Source organism: Carassius auratus, chromosome 27, assembly GCF_003368295.1.
Source record: "Carassius auratus strain Wakin chromosome 27, ASM336829v1, whole genome shotgun sequence".
NCBI classification, from domain to species: Eukaryota; Metazoa; Chordata; class Actinopteri; order Cypriniformes; family Cyprinidae; genus Carassius; species Carassius auratus.
This window is the reverse complement of record NC_039269.1, coordinates 13235703-13260161: the sequence shown is the minus strand read 5'-3', so window position 1 is coordinate 13260161 and position 24459 is coordinate 13235703. Positions and strand designations below refer to the sequence as shown.

Below are 24459 nucleotides of genomic sequence, written 5' to 3'. Positions count from 1 at the left end.
CTCCAAAAAGTCTTTAGTTTTATTATATTCATAAGAGAAAGATACGAAAGATACGGAAAACACGACCGGCTGGAGGCGTGACGTGTGGGCGGAGCTAAAGAATCACGAGCGCCAGTAGGCTTTTGCATTGAGAGCGTTTGGAAGCTGTGACATTACCTTGAGGCAAAAAAACATCCAAAACAAACCATGGCTAACAGTCAGATTAAGCCGTTTATTTATGATCCAGAATCAGATCCCGAGGCTGAAACTGAACGAGAGCAGCAGCAGCAACGACTTGCTCCGAGCGGGGCTCGAACCCGGGTCTTCGGCATGGGAGGCTGACGCACTAACAAGGAGGCAGAGATATTTTAAGCAGCTTTACTCACCGCATGCGGTTCCAACACACGATCGTGACCCTTTTTCGTTGGGACTGCATCATCCTTAAAAAAATAAACTATACGCAAATCCGGCGTCAAACTGGGCCTTGTTTGTAAAACAAGCATCTTTGAAATGCAGGGAACAAACACAAACACTTGCACAACTCCGTTGATGCTCTGTAAAAATAAACTCCATCCACTGGTCCCTTAATGCTGTTTTTTTTTTTTTTTTTTTTTTTTTTGGTAATCTGTGCAGGGTTGTCTTGCCCTGGCAACCAAAAATACACTTCTTTTGTGACATTTCGCGATGCTCTCGCTCTGATCAGTGAATGTCTGTGCTCTCAGTGCTCTGTTATACGGGAGCGCGCGCTCTTCCGGCAGACGTGCCCTTAGGACCCATATAAGGAAATTCCGCTCCATCTAACGTCACATAGAGCCATACTCGAAAAAAACTTTCCGAAACTTGTGACAAACCGGAAGGAGTATTTTTTGAAACGGAAATACTCCTTCAAACGTACAACTTAATTTTTGAAACTTTGTCCATGTTTAGCATGGGAATCCAACTCTTTAACAGTGTAAAAAACTCAGTATGCATGAAATAGCATTTCACCCCCCCCCTTTAATAACTTCTGTAGCAAATGTAGCTATTGCTCATTATGAATGTTAATGCATTAACTAAGGTTAACTAATGAGGTCTTATTGTAAAGTAATACCTAATGGTCTTTATAGTTCATTTGCACTTCAACATGACAATTTGATACCAGCTTATCCCTAGTCAAGAACAGTGAGAGATTTTCTCTCTTTTGTTGTTACACATGTTTTCCTTCTCAGCTGTTTGCTTTTACTTAAGACCTAAATAACTGTTTACAAGAATACTGGCGCACACACTATTTAACCATTCAAGGCCTATAAAGTGGCAAAATAACTCAAAACTCGATACGTTCAATATTCAACACACTCTATAAGCAGTGTTTTCACCAGCTTACCTCTCTGACAGTGCTCAGAAACCGTCTCTAAGACAGCTCAAAATCACTTGTTTTTAAATCACAATGCTTTAAAACGTGCGAACGATACGCTTTCCTGACCACGTAGCGCAGCAACATCACAGAAGTGTGTGATTGTGATAGAGACAATAATCCAAAATCTCTTCTGGTTGACAAATTTCTACCAGTTAATCATGTCTACCAGTATATTGCTCACCCCGAGGTTAAAGCTAAACTCTGCAGGAAAGCGGTCCTCGAAGGCCAGAGTTGATTCAAGATTCAATATTTTATTTGTCACTTGCAAGTTATATGACATAAAACAAACAGTGAAATGTAGGAGAACCCAGCTTGGAAGCACTCCATTCAGTGCTTGGCATTGTATAGGGTGATGTGAGACTCCCACCATACAGTTTTAGTGATGCTATTAATGCAGTGGAAGTTAGGAATTCTTCAGCTGTTGAATCAGCTGAGCGCTGGTGACTTTTACGCACTCTGCACCTCAGCTCTCGGTCACCGTGCTCATTGCCTTTATCTCCTGTTTCATGGCTGAGGTGCTGCTGTCCCTAAATGCTTTCAATTTCCAGTAATACCTCTTACGGTTGACAGTGGAATATCTAGCAGTGATGAAATAACTAAATAAGCAAATGCGAGATCCTATCAGAGCACCACACTTGAATTCACTGAGCTCTTTAGAACAATCAATTTCTTCACAAATTTTTGTAAATGCAGACTGTATGTCTAGATGCTTGATTTTATTCTGTGGAAATGGGTCTGATTAAAACAGCTGGATTCAATCATTAAGAGGACCATATACTGTACATTCGTATGCTTGTTATTTATATACATACTGTTCCCAAGCAGCTTACAAAGAATAGTGCTTTACAAACTCTAGTGAGCAAGCTAGAGGCGACACAGACAAGCAAAAACTCTGAGATGTTTAAGCTGATGAGGAAGAAACCCTTGGAGGAAGCAAGACTTAGCAAGGAGCCCTTTCTCCTCTGGCTGACAAATGATTAAAAAAATTGAGACATGTTACACAATGTATGCTTGTTTACAGTTGCAGTATGATCATAAATACAAATGCATTTATTGAGAAATGTCTTAAGAATATAGGGTCAGTATTCATCATTATTGTCTTCATGTGGCAATTCTAGTGTCATCTTATTGCCTCTTATCATCCCTTCATGTTTGTAATCAGGCACATATGTGACGCAAATAACCGCCACTGACGCTGATGACCCTACTTATGGAAACAGCGCACGGATCGTGTACAGCATCCTTCATGGCCAGCCCTACTTCTCTGTTGACCCCAAGACAGGTGACATATTTATTTATGGGGAGTTGCTGTATTTAACACATTATATTTTGCATTCTGCAGAATTCGGCACACTCTTCTGCCCAAAGCCTTTTTGTTGCTTTGCCTTTGGCATTTTATTCATACCATCATCTCCTGATCAAAAAGTAGCTCCTCTTAGGGGAACTATTAGAATTGATTAGGCTTTAGAAGAATATCAGAAGTTAGCTTTTTCATGATATGGTTCACAAAGGCATTGCAACACAGATTAATGATACATTTATGGTGAAATATATATGTTCTCACATGCTCTTTGTTTCTCTCTCTCTGCATCAGGGATCATAAGAGTTGCCTTACCCAACATGGATAGGGAGGTTAAAGAAATGTACCAGGTGGTCATACAGGCTAAGGATATGGGTGGCCAGCTCGGAGGTTTAGCTGGGACAACGACCATCAATATAACTCTCCGTGATGTCAACGACAACCCACCACGGTTTTCTAAAAGTATGTTAAAAAGCAGATGTGCAAGAATCATTATAGAGTGCACTAAAGTTTACAGTATACTGTCAGCATTTCTATATCAGCAGCAGTTTATCCCTGGGGTTTATCTTAATGTGAATTTAATCTGGTTTTATATTTGCTTTGCTCTTTGGAAACCTTAAACATGAGTCCATTATTTGAATTGTTTAATTCAGTTGATGGCTGGCACTGATAACAATGATGGGCTATCTTCAAAACAGGGACTGAACAGTAATTCATGACCTGAGAAGAACCTCAGATTTACAATTGGCCATGATTAAATCCTAAGGGCTCTTGCCAAACACAAACAACTAAATAGAGTTGAATTTGCAAATGTGATTAGCATTCTAGCACTTTTCTCCAGAGTTGCTGTTGTGATTAGTGGATGATTGTTGTTAACTACCTCTCAGAGCAATTTCTAAATGTAAAGTCTTACATCTTTTCCTGAGGGGAGAGTTTGATTACTAAGAAAGATGTTTGTGAATCTCGACAGGTATCTTTCACCTGCGCGTCCCCGAATCTTCACCTGTGGGATCATCGGTGGGGAGGGTCAAAGCTCATGATCTGGACTCTGGGAAGAATGCTGAAGTGGAATATAGCATTGTTCCTGGTGACGGAGGATCCATGTTTGATATTTACAGCAATAAGAACACTCAAGAGGGAACAGTCATTCTAAAAAAGGTAGCGTATAACATCTAGTAGTCATTGTTAGGCATGTGACTGTTTTTATATTGACACTACTTTTTTGATATGTTTCAAAGTCATCAAGTCAAGTCAAGTCAAGTCACCTTTAGCGCTTTGTGCAATACAAATTGTGGTAAAGCAGCTTTACCCAAGGAAGTAGTGTATCGATAATATAAAAAATAAAATAAAATAAAAAATATTCAAATTGGTTCAATAAATTAGCTGAAATAAAGTAATAGCAAAACATGTCGCCATGACTTATTAATTGTAGCATTTTCATTTACAATTATTTCTTAAACAAAAGCGATCCCTATGTAGCTTATGCATTATTGTACATGAAACAGGAGCTCCTTTACTGCACACTAAGTAAATTCTTTGACAGTATTTAGATGTTTATTTAGGCAATATTTATACACTGGCTAAGGCTGGACGACATCAGATGCAAATCACAATGCTATTTGCATCCCTTTTTCAAACACATGTGAATTCAAGGATGATAGCAATAAGCCCTCGTGCTCCTTCATTCAGGGGCTTGTGTGTGTCTACCCCGAGGTGAGTCATATCTTATTACTGGATGGCCGTCCATAGCATCTCCAATGAATAATGCATAAAGCCATAAAAGCGCAAATGCTTAACCCACACTACGCAATGCCTGCTCTTGGACTTATCAATTCATTATATGCGTTGCAGTTGTCCTCAGAACATTGTTTCCCCATTCCTGTTTTGCCAACATGTGAAATACAGTAATGCATCAGGGGTGATGACCTCTCAGGGGATTGAAAAACACATTGTTTTAGTTTCCCCATGAAAGAGCCCAATATTTTTTATATTTAGTGGACATTTATAAATGAGTGCACCCATTGCCATCAGAGCATCTACTGTAGATGTGATGTGACAAGTAGAAATCCCCTCAGACGCCCCGTTACATGGTCAATCACAGACTTGCTGGCTGTGCTGTAAGTGCTTAGCTGAAACAAATGCCTTGGTAAAGGCGTGCGGACGAGGCTGGAGTGTTCTTGTCCTCTGGGGAGTAGAGGGGTTACTCCTTCATTACTCAAAGCTAGTGTAGTCTGTAGACACATAATGACAGTCCACTGCTGCTATTCATCTCTCTAGAGCAGATGGAGAGATGCATATGAAGAATATGGAGGCATTGCGGGCTATGCTTTGTTTAATGAAACGTTCCACAAATATGGTGCACTTTTTCTTTTATGGTACACAAAAGCACTAGCACTAGAAAAACTAGCACTGTTTTATGTTAGATAATGATGTTAGACGTTGAATGAAAAATAACTAAATACAAATATATTAGCTATAGCTATATGCTTTATTATAATTATTTTATTAGTAGTAGTAGTAGTAGTAGAAGTAACTTCAAACCATGTCCTTAATGAGTTAAATTTGGATTAATGTGCATCTTTTAACTAGAAAGGTTTTAAGTAATGTTAATGTTAGACATTTATACGTCTGAATGTGTGTGTAGTTGTTTATGCTACATTGTGGTGACCAAATGTCCCCACAAGGATAACAAAACCTGAAATTGTGTAACAATACAAACTTGTTTTCTCTTAAGGGGTAAGTTTAGGCTTAGGGTTGGGTTAGGGGATAAAGAAATATCAGTATAAAAGTAATAGAAGTCTATGGAAAGTCCCCACAATTCACAGAAACAAACGTGTGTGTGTGTGCGCGCGTGTATTAGATGTTTTTAAGTCAGTTATTTCTATCTTTTGCTATAATGTATCAGTAGGAAATATCAGTTTACATTTGCAAACATTCATTTTGCCATTAATTTTAACAATCCCGTGAGATCTGAGCAAGGAGTCTGACAAAGGCTAGTGCTAAAAACAGAGATCTGATCTGAATGACATGAAGAAACAGAACTAACTGAGACAGACTCAATCCAGAAGAAACTGCAAAGTCTCCAAGTTGCTTCAAGAGACCTACCTGCAAAGCTACCTAAAAAACTGTACGCAAGTGCACCAAGGGCAAAAACAGTTTTAAACGCAAAAGACGCTCACACCAAATGTTGATTTCATTTAGTTTATAGAAGTTAACTGATAAATAAAATCTATTTATGACATTATATTCGAGAGCATCCTCCTTTTACAGCATTTTTACACAAGTGCCTAAAACTTTTAACAGAACTACAGTTTTGCAGGTAGGTTTCTTATTCAGTGTAAAAATATATTATTTATGATTACAAGTTCTAAATTCTAATGTTCGACTAATCATAGTTGTTTTTTAATGAAATATATCAAATATATTTATATATTTAATTATTATTTTTTTTTATTATGGAATCTCCTCGCAATTCATAATTAAAAAAAAAAAATAACAGTACGTAGATCATGAAAGGCTCAGCAAAAACATTTTGCTCTCCTTTATTCCCCATTTTATTTTCCACTTATTTTTTTATTCCCCAAGCTGAGGCTGCACAGGACAAAGTGACATAGTCCTTACATTGCGAAATGGGTGTGCCATATCTGGTGACCCAAAAAAAGTCTGGAAATGAATATGTGGGATCCTCACCGTGGGGCATGGAGGAGGGTCAATGACAATGCCCCGTCTTCCCTCTGTCCTCAATAACAGACTTCCCTCTCCCTTTATTTCTGTTTGACGAGCTGTTCCATCACGCCCCTGCTCTGCTACACAGGGACTTTTCTGAAACGCTGAGGCTGAACATTCGAGGTCTCATGGCTTTATAGGCTCAGTGCTGCTTTCAGCATAAAGAGGATCTACTAAGGTAATGGGTTGAAGGGATAATTGTCTCTATATTAACAAAAGGATTGAAAGGTGGACTTTGCTCTTGCAACATATGGGATTATCTTAATCCTTCTCTTCATTGAAAAAAAAAATGCACGTACGGTAGAAAGAACATTAGTTTTGAAGAACTGTGTACATGCATGTGAGATGAAGAATCCGGTCATGTACGGTCATATCAGTAGCTTAATAAAAGCTGTTTTATTGCAAATAAAGCAGGTTGCCTTTGCCTTAACATACTTTACAACTATATAAAATGCCTTTATATTTCTGAGGAAGCAAGAATTCAAAGTTGGAACGGATTTCGAGTACTTCATAATTTACAGTGTAGAAGTGCAATTAGGAATTCATGAATAAATGTCAATTAGTAGGGGAATTAATTAAAGTTTTGGTATGTGCACTCTACTGAATAACAAAACAACTCTATGGACTAGCATCTGATTAGCATTCTCTTTTGAGTGGAGTGTGGAGAGAAATGGGCCTTTGTGTAAATTCTCAGAGGAACAGTCTCAGAAGACTCTGAAACGACTAGATAAACAGTGCCATCTAAAGGTGTCCAACGTGACTGTTTCAGAAGCACAAAAGAACAGAAACGGGACAAGTTTGGTCTAAAACCAATGGGTTTGTAATGGAAACCAGACTGACGGTATTCTCCCTCTAAGGTCGCTTCTGAGCTAAGCTTTACAGGCTTTACACCAAAGTCCAAAGGTTGGAATACACGGGACACTGTGTACTATATTGGCTAGATGGCTCTCTGTCCTGTCATGTCTGAGGTTGTTATTCTTTCAGCATGGTCAGCGTTATAGAAGACAGCAACGCAGGCGCGTATCTCTGCACTAGCTTGAAATAACAATGAAAGACATAATTGTTGCTTGCTGTCACCAGTGATAAGACCTCCTGCAGAACAGCAGTGTGGTGTAGACATAAAACTGCTGCCTTTTAAGTACAGTAGTTCTAAGGTCTTTAAAAAATACATTGGCTGACAATGACAAGAGTAAGTTGTCTTTGTAATTGGTCTTTTTTGATGAAAGTGTCTCTCTCACTGTTGTTGAGGACTTATATTCCCTGTGCTGTTCTGGAAGACTTATGTCTTTTGTTTTTGGCTTGCAACGGACTGGGACAAATTGTTCTTTTTCACTCGGTTGAAGTCATTAACCAACCCCAATGCAGTAAAGTTTTTTTTCTTTTCAGATCAGCACACTGCATTCTGGTGTGGAATTATTTGTGCGAGGCATGCTGAAAATGAATAATTCATTTTTTTTTTTAGGACTAATCTAAAATCTGTTGATAAAGATGCTGAAGATTTAAAAATAAATGTGCATTAAGAATTGCTTCTGTTCCAAATACGAATAGTTTCATGAGTAAAACATTTTTTTTTTTTTTTTGTATTTTAACAATGTGAACTTAAGGTTTTGTTTTGTTTTTTGACATATCATAGCTATTTCTGCCCTTTTAACCTCTGTTTGTGTTGAAGTTGATTAAGCAGTGGTAAATAATAGTTGAGACTTAAATAGACTTGATTGAAATCAATGAATGTAGATGTTAGCACATGAAGCACATTTCTAGGTTAACATTTTTAGTTCATTTTACAAGCCACAATCATTTACAGATAATCAGGCATCTTTTAGTGGAAAAACTAATCAGCAGGACATGATTTATTGTTTGTGTTCTGCAATCGCTCTTATTATCTGAAAAAGAACTAAGCTAACTGAACAAATTTTCTTGCTCTATACTGTCATGCTTTGTTTGACATTTCATTTCTAAGATATTAATTATAAATTATTTTAAGTCTCTCTCTCTCTCTCTCTCTCTCTCTCTCTCTCACTCTCTCTCTCTCTCTGTCTCTCTGTCTCTGCCTCTCGCTCATACACACACAGAAAATAAATAAACATTTCAAATATATCAGTCTGTGTGTAATGAATGAATATAATATACAAGTTCCACTTTTTTGAATGGAATTAGTGAAATAAATCAACTTTTTGATGACATTCTAATTATGTGACCAGCACCTGTATGTGTCTGTATGTATATATATATATATATATATATATATATATATATATATATATATATATATATATATATATATATATATATATTATATATATATATTATATATATTCTGTATATATATATAAATTTAATTATATGAATTTATAGTAATTCAATAGGACATCTTTTATGTATTATTATTATTATTATTATTATTATTATTATTATTATTATTATTAATATTTTATCATTATGTTATCATTTGTTATTAGCATTTTCAATATAAGCATGGATTAAAGTGACTTTAATGCTGTTGCTGAAGTTCTGAAATCTGCAGTCTGTTTGGTTGTGCTTAGCTGCCACCTGCTTTTCAGGTGTGACTGTGCCAAATTCTGCCTTTATAAGGCTGAATGAGCACAGTGATGCAAGAGCCACTGGCCAAAGCCTTTTCTCCCTGCTTTCTTCTTCTCTTCCTTTATTCTCCCTCCTGTGATTCCAGCGTTGAATGAGCGGCAGCCTTTCCTTTCCGTTCCCCTCCCTTCTCATCTCTGCATGAGCCCTCTGTTGTGGAAAGCATTTTTAATAAGATCATGAGCTTTACGACCCGAATAAACCTGGTGGTGTTTTGTGATTCTTTGAGAGTATACAGTACAGCCACAAACATTTTGACATCACTTCCTCTCTGCTGCAACAAATAACAATAAAACCTAATTCAGTCTTAAGACTGATGATGTCTCCCTTATTCCTTTTACAGCGTCTGGACTATGAGACCAGAAAGGCCTACACCTTTAAAGTAGAAGCTTCAAACGCAGCTCTTGATCAACGATTCCTACACTTGGGACCTTTTAAGGACACTGCCACAGTGAAAGTGAATGTTCTGGATGTGGAGGAACCCCCTGTCTTCAGCCGGATGTCTTACAGAATGGAAACATATGAGGACACACCAGTGGGCATCATCGTCGGAGCCGTCACAGCTGAGGACCTAGATGTAGGCAACAGTCCTGTTAGGTATGTGAGAAGCACACAAACACACACACAGAGATGTGGGTCAAATCGAATCACACACACATTTCCTCACCTTTAAATACATGTGTATATACACAACGTCTTGTGGGAATTCCTTTCAGAACCACTCTTCGTGAACAAGTCCAAGTGTACTAGACAACATGAAACAATAACAGGCCTGTGGTCCCATGGGTTTAGTCCATTTGGCAATCTTGTTTTGAGCAGAGTGAGCACTGCTTTGATTCAATCCACTCTGACAAACTTCTGGTTTAGTTTGCAAGCGTGGACCTTATTTAATGTGGCACATTTCTTTTTTTTTTTTAGTTCTTCCTTTAAGTGCCTGAAAGTGTTAGCTACAATGTTGATGTTAAAAGCATTTGAGAGCTTGACACAAGTGCATTGTCTTTTTGAAAGCATTTGTTTTAATATGAGTATGTCATGGATGTATATAAATGGAGGTGGTAGTAATTTAGAAATGCATAAAACAAAAAACAAAAAAAACAACAACAACAAAAAAACCTCCCAAGCAAATCATGCCAAAATAATGTTTTAGATTCAGCAGTTCTTTCTCTTATTAACTGTTAAGTAAGTATTCTTTTACTTTTGCCTTTTTGTGTGGTTTTCAAAAACTTTTTCACAAACAAAAAACTTTTTTTTTCTTTTTTTAAATCAAAGTTTGGAATGTTGTGATTCAGCTTGTAGCTAGTTGTTGGTTTGTTTGTTTTGATATTCTTATGGGGAACATGAAGTGGATAGGCACTGTTGCACTGTGTTGTGTTTGATGTACTTGCATGTCTCATGATATACAGTAACCCTGCAATGTACATGTGTTGCAAAAAATAATATGAATCATGGGTATAATACATTTCCAAACATCCATTAAATCTGATTTATATATTCAGACTGCCCCCAGTCAGGTTTTCTTTATTTAAAATTTATAACTTACTAAACTTACCCAGAGGAAAGAATATATAATGAGGGGTGATCTGACAGCAGAACTGCAGCTTTTGAAGTTCAGTGTTCAGTAGCACTTACTTGAAGAATCCAGATGAGACTCTGGATGAGGTTTTGCTTGCATTGCAAGAAACCTCAGGCGAGCAGATAGAGAGACACCTGAGACAGAAAGGAAGGGGCAGATTGTAACCCTGACAAATGTCTGGTGCTACAGGGAAAAAGCCGGCTTCCTCTTTCTTTACTGATCCACTATAGGCTGCTTATATTAAAGAAACGGGGGTCTCTGCAGGTCACAGCAGTGGGCAGAAAAGTAGCAGACTAGTTCAAAGAGAGCAAGAGTGCTCATACACATGCAGGCAGAAAGCAGAAAGTGTACAAATATTATTCTACAACAGCATCTACTGACCGATTTATACATAATATAAATTATAATTAGAGTTATTTTTAATAAAAATAACTTAGATATATAATAACATACATAAGTAGTATTAAAACATACACACACACACAAATGGAAATATGCTTTAATTTTATTTTTGGACAAAGTCTCCTCTTCTGACATCATAAATTCCCATTGTGCCAGTGGATATGGAGTAATTTTCCAAAATGTATTGATGGAAATCTATTTACTGTAATATACATTTATTTCAGGGCTCTATACTGTAGATGGCAGTTAAAATTGGCAGTAAATTGTACTTTTTGTTTTTTTGTTGTGTTTTGATTTTTTTCTGCCAAGCAATAAAGTGCAATGGTGCCCATCCACTTTTTCACTGACCTTGGTTCTGGAAATATGTTTTCTATTATTATTATTATTATTATTATTATTATTATTATTATTATTATTAATTTTTGTTTTATATAATTATTTATTTATTTACTCCCAAAGGAAGTGTTCGTTAAGAGTTGTAAGCCATGAAATAAACTAACTTAGATAATTGCTGAATCGCGACATTTAAATGATGATTTAAAGCATGGCAGTATTTGAAAAATCTGACAAAAAAAACTAAAGCTTTAATGAGGGAAGGTGAGGCTTAAAGGGTTACTCCACCCCAAAATGATCTTTTTGTCATTAATCACTTACCCCCATGTCATTCCAAACCCGTAAAACACTGTTCGTCTTCAGAACACTATTTAAGATATTTTTGATAAAAACCTGGAGGCTTGAGACTGTCCCATAGACAGCCAAGTAAATAACAGTGTCAAGGTCCATAAAATGTATGAAAAGTCATCGCCACCATACTCCATCTACCATTAGACGTGCAATGCTCTTCTGTGTCCTCCGCGCCACAAGGATGCGCTGTGGACACAGAAGTGAAAACGCAGCATACGTGATATAGAGTGACTCAGAGGAGAACACTGACAAAGGAATCATAGAATAAAGTTGTTATTTTTGTTTTCTTTCCTTACAAAAAGTGTTCCCGTCTATGTGACAGTCTCAAGCTTCCAGGTTTTCATCCAAAATATCTTAAATAGTGTTACGAAGATGAACAGAGCTTTTACGGGTTTGGAACAACATGGGGGTAAGTGATTAATGACAACAATTTCATTTTGGGGTGGAGTAATCCTTTAATGTGGGACTTCAGAAAAAGCATATACCACTGACTAACAATTTTGTAGTTATAATGGAAAGTTATTCTTCGGGGAAGCTGTTGCTCTACATGGCCTTATAGGGTGGCCAATAATGTAGCCTTATTCACAATTAAAGTGAAAATTTAAAAAAAAAAAAAATTGTTCTGATATTTTCCAGTCATAAATTCAGTCAGAAGTAGAACAAGACCGAATGGAGCTGAACTATTCAAGACTCAGACATGGAATCCTTTGGGCTAGATCAGTCATGAATTTGACTCAAAACTGACTCACTCACTGGTGGCCATCTGCTAGCGTAGCCTACAGGAAGGGCCATTAAACAAATCAGAGAAGGAGCCTGCATGAGTCATTTGTTTTAAAAAAATCACTAGAAAGGAAGAATCAAAGACTCTTCATTTCACCTTTCAGCTTTCACTTATTGAATGTCCCACAAAAGATACTGTACTTAGATAGTTCACATAAAATGTATTTACTCACATGTCATTCTAAACCAGTATGACTTTCTTTCTTCTGTGAAACACAAAAGAAGACATTTTGATATGTCTCAGTGTATTTATTTCTATACATTGGAAGTCTTTTTTGGTTTGTAGATATTCTGTTGAGCAGAAAAAGGACTCTGAAAACCACTTTGACATTGACCCTGTTGAAGGAACTCTGTCTGTCAGCGAAGCCCTGGACAGAGAGAGAAATACAGAACACAACGTCACTGTTGTAGCAACAAAAGTTAGTAAGTATGGTGGATTGTGTTTTATCCAGATGCACAGCCTAGATAACCAATCAGGTTTACATTCATAATACAACTGCAGATTGAGATGAGGACAAACATTTATACCAGTCCACATTTCTAAAGACCACATCTCCATCTAGTGGACAAGAATGAAAATACAGCATTGCTTCACTCATGCAGGCTAAAATACAATTTTAAAATCATAAAAGCCCAATCCAGTTATAATAAGAGATTTGTCAAAAGACTATATAAATAAGTAAATGATTTTGCATCAAGCTGACTTGCAAATGAAAAGCCACAACTATAAAGTTTTATTCAGATATGAATGATCCGGCAAAGAACGTTTTGTTTTTGTAGCTACAGTACAATGGATGCATTATAAAGATTTGTTGTAACATGAAAGCAACTTCAAAATCATCAGATCCTCAGGAGTGTTACTCTGCGTCCGTATAACATCTCAAAGACTTTCTGAATTCTTCATTTGTCCTATTTCTTTCCTTTTTCAAATATGAAATGTGTCTGACATTTTTGCAGTTTTCACTGATCTGATTCATGGACAACACTTTGTTTGATCTTTCAGACAACCCCCTGCTGTCCAGCAAAGTTACTGTCACAATCAAAGTGCTGGATGTCAATGAATTTCCTCCAGAACTTGCCTTTGTGTATGAGACATTTGTTTGTGAAAATGCGAAAGTAGGACAGGTAAGTGTGTGTGTGTGTGTGTGTGTGAATAACCTGTGCTTCAATTTACGTTTCTGGGCCTGTTGTTGGTGCTTTCAGTGAATTAATGTGAGCGAACCGTGCCTTGATCTTCTCCTTTCATGCTGAAAGAGAGCGACTCCCAGTACAGTGCTGCCTATCAGTGTCTCCCTAGTCTTTCATACCAGAGAGCGAAGTTCCCTTGCTTATATGTAGAAATTTGTGGAATAAATGACACAACAATGCCATTTCAGAATTCACTACAGATACAGATGTAGTTTACCAAACTGTATTGTTTAAAACTTTTGATTGCATTTTGACTAGAAGTTCATATTTCTTTGCAGATCTATATCTGTAGAGCATTAATAGATTATTCATTTCAGTTTAATTGGCATTTCTTAAGACACTGAAAATGATCAATGAATTGCTGTTTACTTAATTTTGGACAACAATAAAAATAAAAGATCATGATAAATATAAATACCCATGTATAAACAAAAGTGAATATTACACACTTAAATAAGTAAATAAATAAAACTGAAATATTTTTGTCATTGTGGCTGACTTTTTTAAACTTTTTTACGAATGATCTTTTATGCCTTACAATAATAAATATATATGATTATTATTAATAATATCAAATGGTTAAAAAAAAATGCTTGGGTACGTTTTCAAGTTTTAAACTTTTCCCAGTTAAATATGCAGAAACAGCTGTATTTGAAAAACATTAACATTAACAGGCAAGAAACAACAACAATGGCTCAGCCAATAGCTTGAGTTAGGGGCGGGACTATCTGTATGTCCAGTGACAGATTGATTGATGATTAGTTCAGTACTGAACCTGTTTAAAACCAATCATTACTTACACATCTGCTGAATATTTTTTCTAGTGCTGGAGAATAACATTTATTTTCAAACATTGATAGTAAAAAAGCATATTCATAATATAATAAGGGAATGGAGTACTTGATATTTTTCTCTGCCACATAAAATCCTGTCAATCTCTCAGAATGCATGACTTTGTCATCAGAGGTCTGTGGAGTTGGCAGCGCACCTGTCATAAGTTCTGCCCCATGTGGATGAGTCATAAAGGCAGTAAGCAGCCTCAAATGATCCCTTTGAGATCTGATGAGACAAGCACATCAGCTCTGTCAATCAAACAGACTATTGCTGTCCTTTCAACACTATAAGTGCTTTTACGAAATATGCAAGCTCTTTCTGTGGTGATTGATTCAGCTGACTGTTCTCTAGGTGATTCAGATCATCAGCGCCACAGACAGGGACATGCCCGCTGTCGAGCACCGATTCTACTTCAAATCCCCTTCACAGACCAGGAACAGAAACTTCACAATCAGGGACTATGGAAGTAAGTTGGAAAGCTGAAGAATTTATTATTTTTTAAGCACACAGTTCATCGCTTAAAGCTATACTTCACCCAAACATGAAATTGTCAAATGGTCTTTTTCCAAAAGTATTTTCCAATCTGTTTGATCCATAGGGATATCAAAATATTATTCTGTAAAGAATTCTAAGCTAGAAAACAAACCCATCAGCTCCCAAATGTATCATACAGTTTCACATAATTTGTGTTTAATTAAAAAAGTCTATGAAAATATGCATTACTACACACTGTACTGTTCAAATTCATATTCAGCCAAAGATGCATTAAAGTGACAGTAAAGACATTTATAATATTATAAAAGACTGATATTTTGCATAAATGCTGTTTTTTAAAATGTCTGTTCTTCAAAGAATCCTAAAAATGTATCATGGCTTCCACAAAAATGATAAGCAGCACAACTGATTACAGCATCGATAAGACATTTAATGTATTATTCATTTGATGTATTTATTGCAATGAAATGCTGCCACAAAGTTTTGCGGTAGATCTAAATGTATTCATCATTTACTCGCACAAAGCTGTTTCAATCCTGTGAGGTTTTTTTTTTTTTTTTTTTTTTTTTTTTTTTTTTGCTAAACACAAAAGAAGATAATTTGAAGAGGGTTTCAAATCTTTTAGTTAATGTAATGAAATAAACTGTTTCCCAAAACAACATTTTATTTTATTCATTCAAAATGTATTTTACGTTTACATTTTTGGGCAATTTATCTTTTGAAGAAATATATTGAGATTATTTTTGTGTCTATAGACTTGTATTTAAGTCTATATACCTATAGTCTGATATTCAAAAACATGTTTACAGTAAATACACTATATATATATATGAAATCACCTGGAGTATTCTTTTAAAGCTGCAGTATATGTATTCATCAGCTGTTGCTGTGTTGTTGGTTCAAAGACATTTTAGGCCATATTATTCAGAAAAACAGCATATATATTATATATACAAGTATCTACCGGGAGAACAAACTCTAAAATACCCAGACTAGTGCTGTGACATGAATAGTGGTCGCATCCCAGAGCAGCACATCACCACATGATCCATTTGTTCAGACGCCTACAGCCTCGCTGCCTGCTCCTGAGTCTGTCCCCTGTGTTCTCTGCACATGAATATCATCAGCTGTGATTCACAGAGACAGGGTCACTCAGGGCTACACAGCCAAACAGGCACAAGGTGTGCTTTAATGGCTCCTACCTTGTCAAGAGAAATCCCCCAGTTGTCCAGGCGTAACAAACTCCTCATGACGGGGTCAGTCGACCTTCCAGGCGAGGACAAGCACATCTCGGCACGTTGACTCAGTGCTATGAGTGCCAAGCAAAGCCCTCACCATCAGACCAGCAGGCGCCTGCCCTCCTATGCTTTCAAGCTTGATTTAAAAGTATTTTCAATTTCCTCCGGGTCATAAGAAACACTTGACTAGACACTTAAATCAAAGAGGATGGGCTATACTGACTTAAATTTTATTTATTTTTATTTTTTTTCTAATGTATAATCTGAATTATTGTGGTATTAAATGTGCACTCAGTAATTGTTTTCTCATTTAAGAATATCAGTAGCCTAATAAAAGTTTTTTTTTTATTTTTTTTATTATTATTATTTATTTTACATGGAGCAGGATGTCACATGGGTGGCACACTGTTTTTGAACAGTAATATATATATATGTATATATATATATATATATATATATATATATATATATATATATATATATATATATATATATATATATATATATATATATATATATATATATATTACAAGTAACCTGATCAAAATAACAGGTTTAATAACAAATTTATTTACAAACAATAACTAGGACAGCACAATATGGCGAGAATGATTCTGATTTTATTACTTTCAGTGTAAACGGTGACTAATAACGGATAAAGTATTGACAGTATCAAGGTTGCAGCCGTCTGACTCACAGAGAAATCCATACTATAAGTGCAATAGCATGAACAATACTACAATAGAAAAAAATCTAAATATTCTGTATAATATGTGTAACATCTGCAGTACATATATACATACAAGGAATACATTCATGAAATATATTTATTTAGTTTATAGATAAACAAGGGGGAAAACGATAATGTTGCCTATATATATGGTGAATATGTGTAATATGAGTATTTGTGATGCTTAATTTGTTCACAGAAAGGAAACTCAAATGGCAGAAGACATCTTATTTGTTTTCTTTATTTTACAAAAGCACAATGTTTTGTTTTCATTGTGTGTGTACACAAATACAAGCAGAACTTTATACAGTGATGCATTATTAATAAGACAATAAGTGTTAAAAGTTGATTCTGCTGGTATTAAGAAATAGCTAAAGTGAGTGTTGGCGCATGCACATACACACACACACACACACACACACACACACACACACACACAAAACACATTAGTTGCAGTTTTGTTAACATAACAGCACAGTTGATACTTTATCAAAATAAAACACAGTGAACCAGACATCAGCACAATCCTTTAATATTTTGCTTTGTCAGTTTGTGAGAGATGCATTCAGAATCAGCACATGGTCACTGTCTAGTGGGCTTTGTTTTCAAGTGGCTTGTTATCAAACAGTGTTGCACTGCTGCGGGCGCCCCCTTCTGAATTCTGGGTGAATTGACTAAATTCGTTGTAAGGACTCCGAGATGTCCATACTGTGATAGTTCAATACGAATACATGTATCATTCCACCCCTAATATATATATATATATATATATATATATATATATATATATATATATATATATATATATATATATATATATATATATATATATATATATATATACACATACTTCAAGACCTGAAAAGAGGGTATCTAATGAGACATTAGCAATGTACACTTAGTGCTGGGACAATCCTCCTGGAACGATCTGGGGTTAAGTACCTTACTAAAAAAAGAAACTTGCAGAACACAGTGGGATTTGTTTTAGCCTAACGCTTTATCTACAAGGCCACACTATCATCTAACCAATACAGTTCCTCAGTAAGTTTGATATTAAATCTGTAGTTAACACTGCAAATGATGGGTGGAAGAAACATACCTATTGAGATTTACACACTCCCCAACAGCCTGAAGTGTTGTGCATCCTTGTTTTGTTTGGACTCCAGCTGTGTAAAAGGCTGTTCTCAGAAAGGTATATCATGCTTTTCCCAGGAGTACCTCATGTTAGCTTGTTATCCCCTTAACCAGAATCACTTTCTTCTGTACTTATTTCCACTTCAAAGGGATCCATTTTTCTTCTTAATTCTGGAATCAGGCCAGTCCCTGTACTGCATAAGTGGCTCATGAATTCGTTTTATTCTGTCATGGAGAAATATTGGAATGGCAGATTATGATTCCTGAGACCATGACTGTGTTTATCACTGATTATCTCTAGATACAAATGCATCAAGTACAATAAATTATGGCCTACACTAAATCTTCATTATAGACAGTCGCATGATGGTCTCATGGGCTCGATTTCAGACAACACAGCTGGAGTGGTGACCAGACGAGGGGGGTTCCGGAGACTGGAGCAGAGCATGTACCTGGTGCCAGTCATTGTGGAGGACGGCGGGTATCCGATCCGAAGCAGCACGGGGACGGTGTCGGTGCGGGTGTGCACCTGTGACACAGACGGTTCCCTCCTTTCCTGCAATGCGGAAGCCGTCTTCTTTCCCATGGGACTCAGCACTGGAGCGCTAATGGCCATTCTGTTGTGCGTTGTCATTCTGCTGGGTGAGTTAGACACATCTGTGTCCAACAGCATACTGGAAAGACAAAGAAATATGCATTTTATTAATGTAATGTGATAAATAGAGAAGATACAAGAAAAACGCTGGTGTTGTGTTTGCATAGTCAAGTCATTTTTATTTGTCATTTGATTTGGCCCAAGGTTCTGATAGCAGGACACTTACAGTACCGACAATAGTGAAAACCAAATAAAGAAGTATATGGGTATTTGTTTAACTTCTGGGAGTTTTATGTCCCAGAGGATTATTTTTATTAAAACTAACAGATTATTTCATAAAGAACTTACATGAATTTACAAAGGCCTTTATGCAGTATTTATATCACTGTTCAAAACTTTGAAAGAGTTTTTGAAAGAGTCTCAAGCTCAAACAAACTGAATTTATTCAATTTGATCAAAAATACAATAAAAACTATCATTTTACTCTACATTATTCTTTAGTGTCACATAATCTTACAGAAATCATGCTAATATGTTGATCTGATTCTCAACATTTTCTTGATCGTTATTTGAAATAGAAGTCCTTTTGTAACAGAATATATGAATTATACTTAATTTCCAGTAAAGCTATAATTTTGTAATCATGCAATTTACAAAAAAATTGTACATTTAAGATACATTAATGCTAGCAATGAAATTAGCCTTAACAAAGCAAAACCATCTTCTGGTCATTTTCATTACAGAACACTTTTACAAAGTACATCATTTGAGACAAAATGTTCATTACTTTCAGAAGAAAATGACTTGCATTTTGTGTGTGTGTGTGTGTGTGTGTGTGATGCATATAATGTCACTCCACAGAACTGTCTTCTTGTGTTTTCATCCCCCATGTTCTCTGTGTGACCTAGTTTCTGTCTCGCATTGATTGTGTCATTATGTTTAAGTGTGTCTTGTCATTACCCTCATTAATGTTCCCCTTATAAGCTGCATTCAGTTCAGTGTTTGGTTGTCCGGTCTCGTCGACGTCTATGTGTGTTTCTGCCTTCTCCTTATGGATTACCCTATGTGGATTATTAAAGACTTTATCCCATCATCTTCCTCGTTTAAGTGCTTCTCTCCCCACACCACACCATGACATATAAACACTGCTGGACAAATTAAATAAAATAGTGAGTCTGAAACGTATGTTTTAGGAGTTTGTAAAGCCCAAGTGACCATAGTTACAGATAACTATCATATAATATAAAGTCTGAAATCATCGTGCTAGTAATTATTTAAAAACAAACTTCTATATGTGAAAAGAAGAGTTGTAATGTGACAAAAGTACTGAGGAACACCTAAGGTAGAATTGCAATTAAAGCTCTGTATTGCAATAAGTCCTAGGTAAATGATTTCTGTAGCAGAGAGTGAGTGAAGTGATGTGCTCTGACTTCATATTTTCATTTGGCAGTGTTACAGAAAAGAGCGATTCCTTTTTATGGCAACCACATGGGGGAGCTGATGCAGAAATAATGATTCGAATGTGATAAATTATTATATTCTAAAAGACTAGAAAACAACAACAAGAGAAAACCTTCCCCTAACAACACATGCAGGTTGTATTCAGCCAGATTTCCCCCTCTGCTTCTTCAGAAAGCGTGAATTTTTAGGTCTAATCTTTAATTCTCGCAGCAGTGCCTGTGCCTCCCTGTCTCTTTCTCTCTCGTGGAGTGGAGTGGGGCGAGCAAGCGCTGTCTGCCTCTGAGGATGGAGATGAAAGCTCAGAAAAACTACCTCCCCTCCTCTCACACAACCGAGGCACAACGAGGGTGACAGACAGCATGTCAAAACTGCATTATGGCTACCCTCAGGCTGCCGTTCTCTTTAGTCCCATTTTGAAAACCCACGTCAGAACAAAAAAAGAAATCAGCTAATGGCTCGGGAACATGTGACCACCCCTTTTTTCACTAGTTGTTGTCACTTAAAGGTCCTGTACTGTATGTATGTCAACGTGTATTAAAGCACAAAACAAGTTATGCACTTCTGGTGTTTTGCAGTGATGGTAGTGCTCTATATGGGCCTCAGAAAACACAAGAAGAAGGACACTCTGATGTCGTCGAAAGAGGACATCCGGGACAATGTGATCCACTACGACGATGAAGGGGGTGGGGAAGAGGACACCCAGGCCTTTGACATAGGTACGTTACGCAATCCCAAAGGCATCAAAGAGACGGTGCAGCTGCAAAAAATAAGATCAGAGGATGAGCCCGATCGGGCTAGTGCATGCATGCCCAATGAGGACAGCGAGGACATCCGAAACTACATCCATCACTGTCTTCTGGAGAACTCAGCACCTCCGTATGACTCTCTGGTCACGTATGCATATGAGGGAGAGGGATCGGTGGCCGAGTCTCTCAGTTCCATTGAGTCCTGGGTGCTTGAACCCAGGGAGGATTGCAGAAATATCTGTGACTGGGGTCCTCGCTTCAAAACACTGGCTGGGATATTTAGAGAGCATGAGTGTAAGGACACGGAAAAGACGGAAAATGAAGTACACGCCGAGGCACTAAATGACAGAATGGACTGAGAGCATTTTTACAATCTCAAAGTTTATTTCAGGCATGGCACTTAAAAGAATAGTTCAATCTAAAACATAAAAATGTGATGTTGTTCCAAACCAGTTTGTCTTACTGTATGTATGAAGAATAGTTCACAAAGAAGTAAAAAATGTCTTGAGAGGTTTTTGTTTTGGTTTTGGAATAAAATAAAAAAAAAAGTTTGTTTTTGTCTATGCAGACTATACACTAAAAGTCAGTGGGGGCAAACTGTTGTTTAGGATCATGTTGACTTTGATTATATAGACAAAACAGTTGAAACTTCACTAAACAACAGTAAATGTCAACACCCCCCAACGCAAAATAAAATATTTAAAAGTTAAAATTACATTTTTTTTTTTGTCTCTATAGTCTATAGAAAGAAAATGGTTGACTCTGAATATATGAACATAAAAACAGAATTGATATTATTTATTTATTTTCTTTCTTTTTGCAGAATAAAGTCGATCAAACTGGTTTGGAACGACATTAGTGTACGCAAATGACAGATTTTTTATTATGGGGTGAATTGTTCCTTTAAATGAAGTTATCGCCTATGGCTAGGGAAAGACACTGACGAGGCTGGCTATGTGCCTTTCCTATACCTCATGAATATTTGCGTAGAGAACTGTATTTTGTCCGACTGCATTTTAACATCTGTTTTATAAACTTCTGCAATTCAAAGAGTCAAAGAACCAAAAAAAAAAAAAAAACTCTTTGATATAAAAAGTGCCTCATGAACTGCTTTATTTGTCCTTCAACTGTTGGTAGTATTTATAATGGTATTTGTAATGATCCAAGCAAGAGAAGACTATAACCTCTGTGTTAATGGACCAAGAGAAGGAAAGAATAGCATAAACATAACATTCAAAAAAGCTTTCCCCTGCGAGCAGTTCTTCCAAACATATTTACCAGCACTTAGCAGGAATTCTGCCAGGCCAGTGCCCGGAACGTCACAGTCGGTGCTTTTCACTGATGCCCCATGAACACATCTCTCTGGATCGCCCTCATAGACTGCCCCAGACTGTGCTGCTTGCTTCCATGGTGCTTGAGCCCCTCCAACCCTCCGTACTGTCCTCCGGGCCTCTGCCACTAGTTTGATAGCCACAGGCTCTTTGCGCTTGCTGTCTTCCTGTCTAACTGTTGTGGTGGCGCTCTGACATCACCCTCCAGCGATTCATCAGAGCCGTGGCTTTACACTAGAGCAGCTCATTCCAATGATTCTGTGTTGGTCATTATAATGTTCATTTTGACCCCCGTTTTCTATCTGTCTCCCTGAGAGTAGAGTTAATGAGACCTCTTTGTCAGTTATCAAAAGAGAATATGAAAGAATCTCTTATCCATTATTGATTAAATTGTATAAACCTGTGTCAATAAGAAACTCAAATGGAGACTTTCGACAATAAAGTTACTATGTTTGAGATAAATGCTTTTTGCTTCTCCCTCCCATTGGGCTGTTACACAATGCAAGTGTAAGCATATACAATTTATAGATTTATATTCATTTGGATTCATTTTTTTTTTTTCATTATAATACAAATTAACTGTATTTTGTAATACTGTTCTAAAAAAGTTGATGGTTGGTAAATTTGATTTTTTATTTTTTAAGTCTTTTATGCTTTATATTTACTTTATACTTTATATTAAAAATTATAGTAAAATACAGTAATATCGTGAAATATAATTCAAATTTTAAATAAATATTTTAATATATTTAAACATTTTATTTATTTCAGCCGTTTTACTCCAGTCTTCAGTGTCACCCCAAACACTGAATGGCATTTTAATTAAATTTTAAGCAAATAAAATTTGTGTTTCATATATTTTGCTACTAATTAAAATGCTTTAAGACAGTTTTTCATGTGAAACCCTACCAGATATTAGAAAACCAAGCAGATCTGTAAAAAGAGGTGTAAAAAGACAATATTCATAATTAATATATCAAAAAAAAGACTTCAGTGTCACATGATGCTACAGAAATAAATCATTCTAATATGCTGATTTGATGGTTAAAAACATTTCTTAATATCAGTGATAAAAACAGTTGTACTGCTAAATATTTTTTTTTATGAAAACTACAAAAAAACAGCAAAAAAAACATCATATATTCTTTGATAAATAGAAAGATCAAGAGAACAGCATTTATTTGAAATGTAATTTTTTTGTAACATTATAAACCTCTTTGCTGTCAGTGTTGGCCTTGTCTACTGTCAACTTAATGTGTTCTTACTGAACACAAATATTAATTGTGTCATTAAAAAAAATCACATTGACCCCAAACCTTGAATGGCAGTGTAATTAATTATAATTCTTGTGTGTGTATATATATATATATATATATATATATATATATATATATATATATATATATATATATATATATATATATATATATATATATACATATATATATATATATATATATAAACGCAACACATTTGTTTTTGCTCAAATGTTTCAAGAACTGAGCTCAAAGATCTAAGACTTTTTCTATGTACACAAAAGGCATATTTCTCTCAAATATTGTTAACAAATCTGTCTAAATCTGTGTTAGTGAGCACTTCTCCTTAAATAAAATAATCCATCCACCTCACATGTGTGGCATATCAAGATGCTGATTAGACAGCATGATTATTGCACAGGTGTACCTTAGGCTGGCCACAATAAAAGACCACTCTAAAATGTTCAGTTTTACTGTATTGGGGGGTCTGTGGGGGTCAGAAAACCAGTCAGTATCTGGTTGCTTATGGTTGCAGTATATGGTTGCTTAGCAAAGGCAGACGCCTCAGGAGCGCTTCTGCCCGAGAGCTTTGGAAAGAAGGAGAAAAGCGGCGCGCCTATCGTTTTCCATGCGTTTTTAGGCGCGATATGTGAACGGCCCCTAAATCATCAGGACTTAGTCAGATTGAAACAACGACTGTTTATGTGCCTTTTAATTAGTGCTTAAATCAGCTTAAATCAAGGCCATCGGATACATTTTACATCTGCAAACATTGGGTAAGTAATGTGCGTTATAATTTCAGGTTTATGTTAATAAAAATGTTTACAATTAATTTTCTCTGTTAAATTAAATTCAAGTTTATTTGTATAGCACTTTTCACGATTCAAATCGTTGCAAAGCAACTTTACAGAAAATTACGTTTCTGCAATATATTTAGTAGTAGCTTATCAGTGGTGACTATGTCAGTTAATGTGCATATGGCAGAAATATACGGAAAAATAATCAATTAAGGG

The 24459-nt window shown here is 36.2% G+C and overlaps 1 protein-coding gene across 1 annotated transcript in view; it reads left to right on the top strand.

Moving 5' to 3' along the window:
• cdh12a (cadherin 12a) overlaps nucleotides 1–21639 on the top strand; it is a 47694-nt gene extending 26055 nt beyond the window's left edge. The window contains exons 4-12 of the mRNA XM_026205969.1: nucleotides 2538–2657; nucleotides 2970–3137; nucleotides 3646–3833; nucleotides 9343–9596; nucleotides 12725–12861; nucleotides 13442–13563; nucleotides 14812–14926; nucleotides 18448–18699; nucleotides 20689–21639. Coding sequence (XP_026061754.1) covers nucleotides 2538–2657; nucleotides 2970–3137; nucleotides 3646–3833; nucleotides 9343–9596; nucleotides 12725–12861; nucleotides 13442–13563; nucleotides 14812–14926; nucleotides 18448–18699; nucleotides 20689–21218 — 1886 coding nt within the window. The 3' untranslated portion in view covers nucleotides 21219–21639. The remainder of the gene's footprint in view (nucleotides 1–2537; nucleotides 2658–2969; nucleotides 3138–3645; nucleotides 3834–9342; nucleotides 9597–12724; nucleotides 12862–13441; nucleotides 13564–14811; nucleotides 14927–18447; nucleotides 18700–20688) is intronic.
• Nucleotides 21640–24459: the final 2820 nt, after the last annotated feature.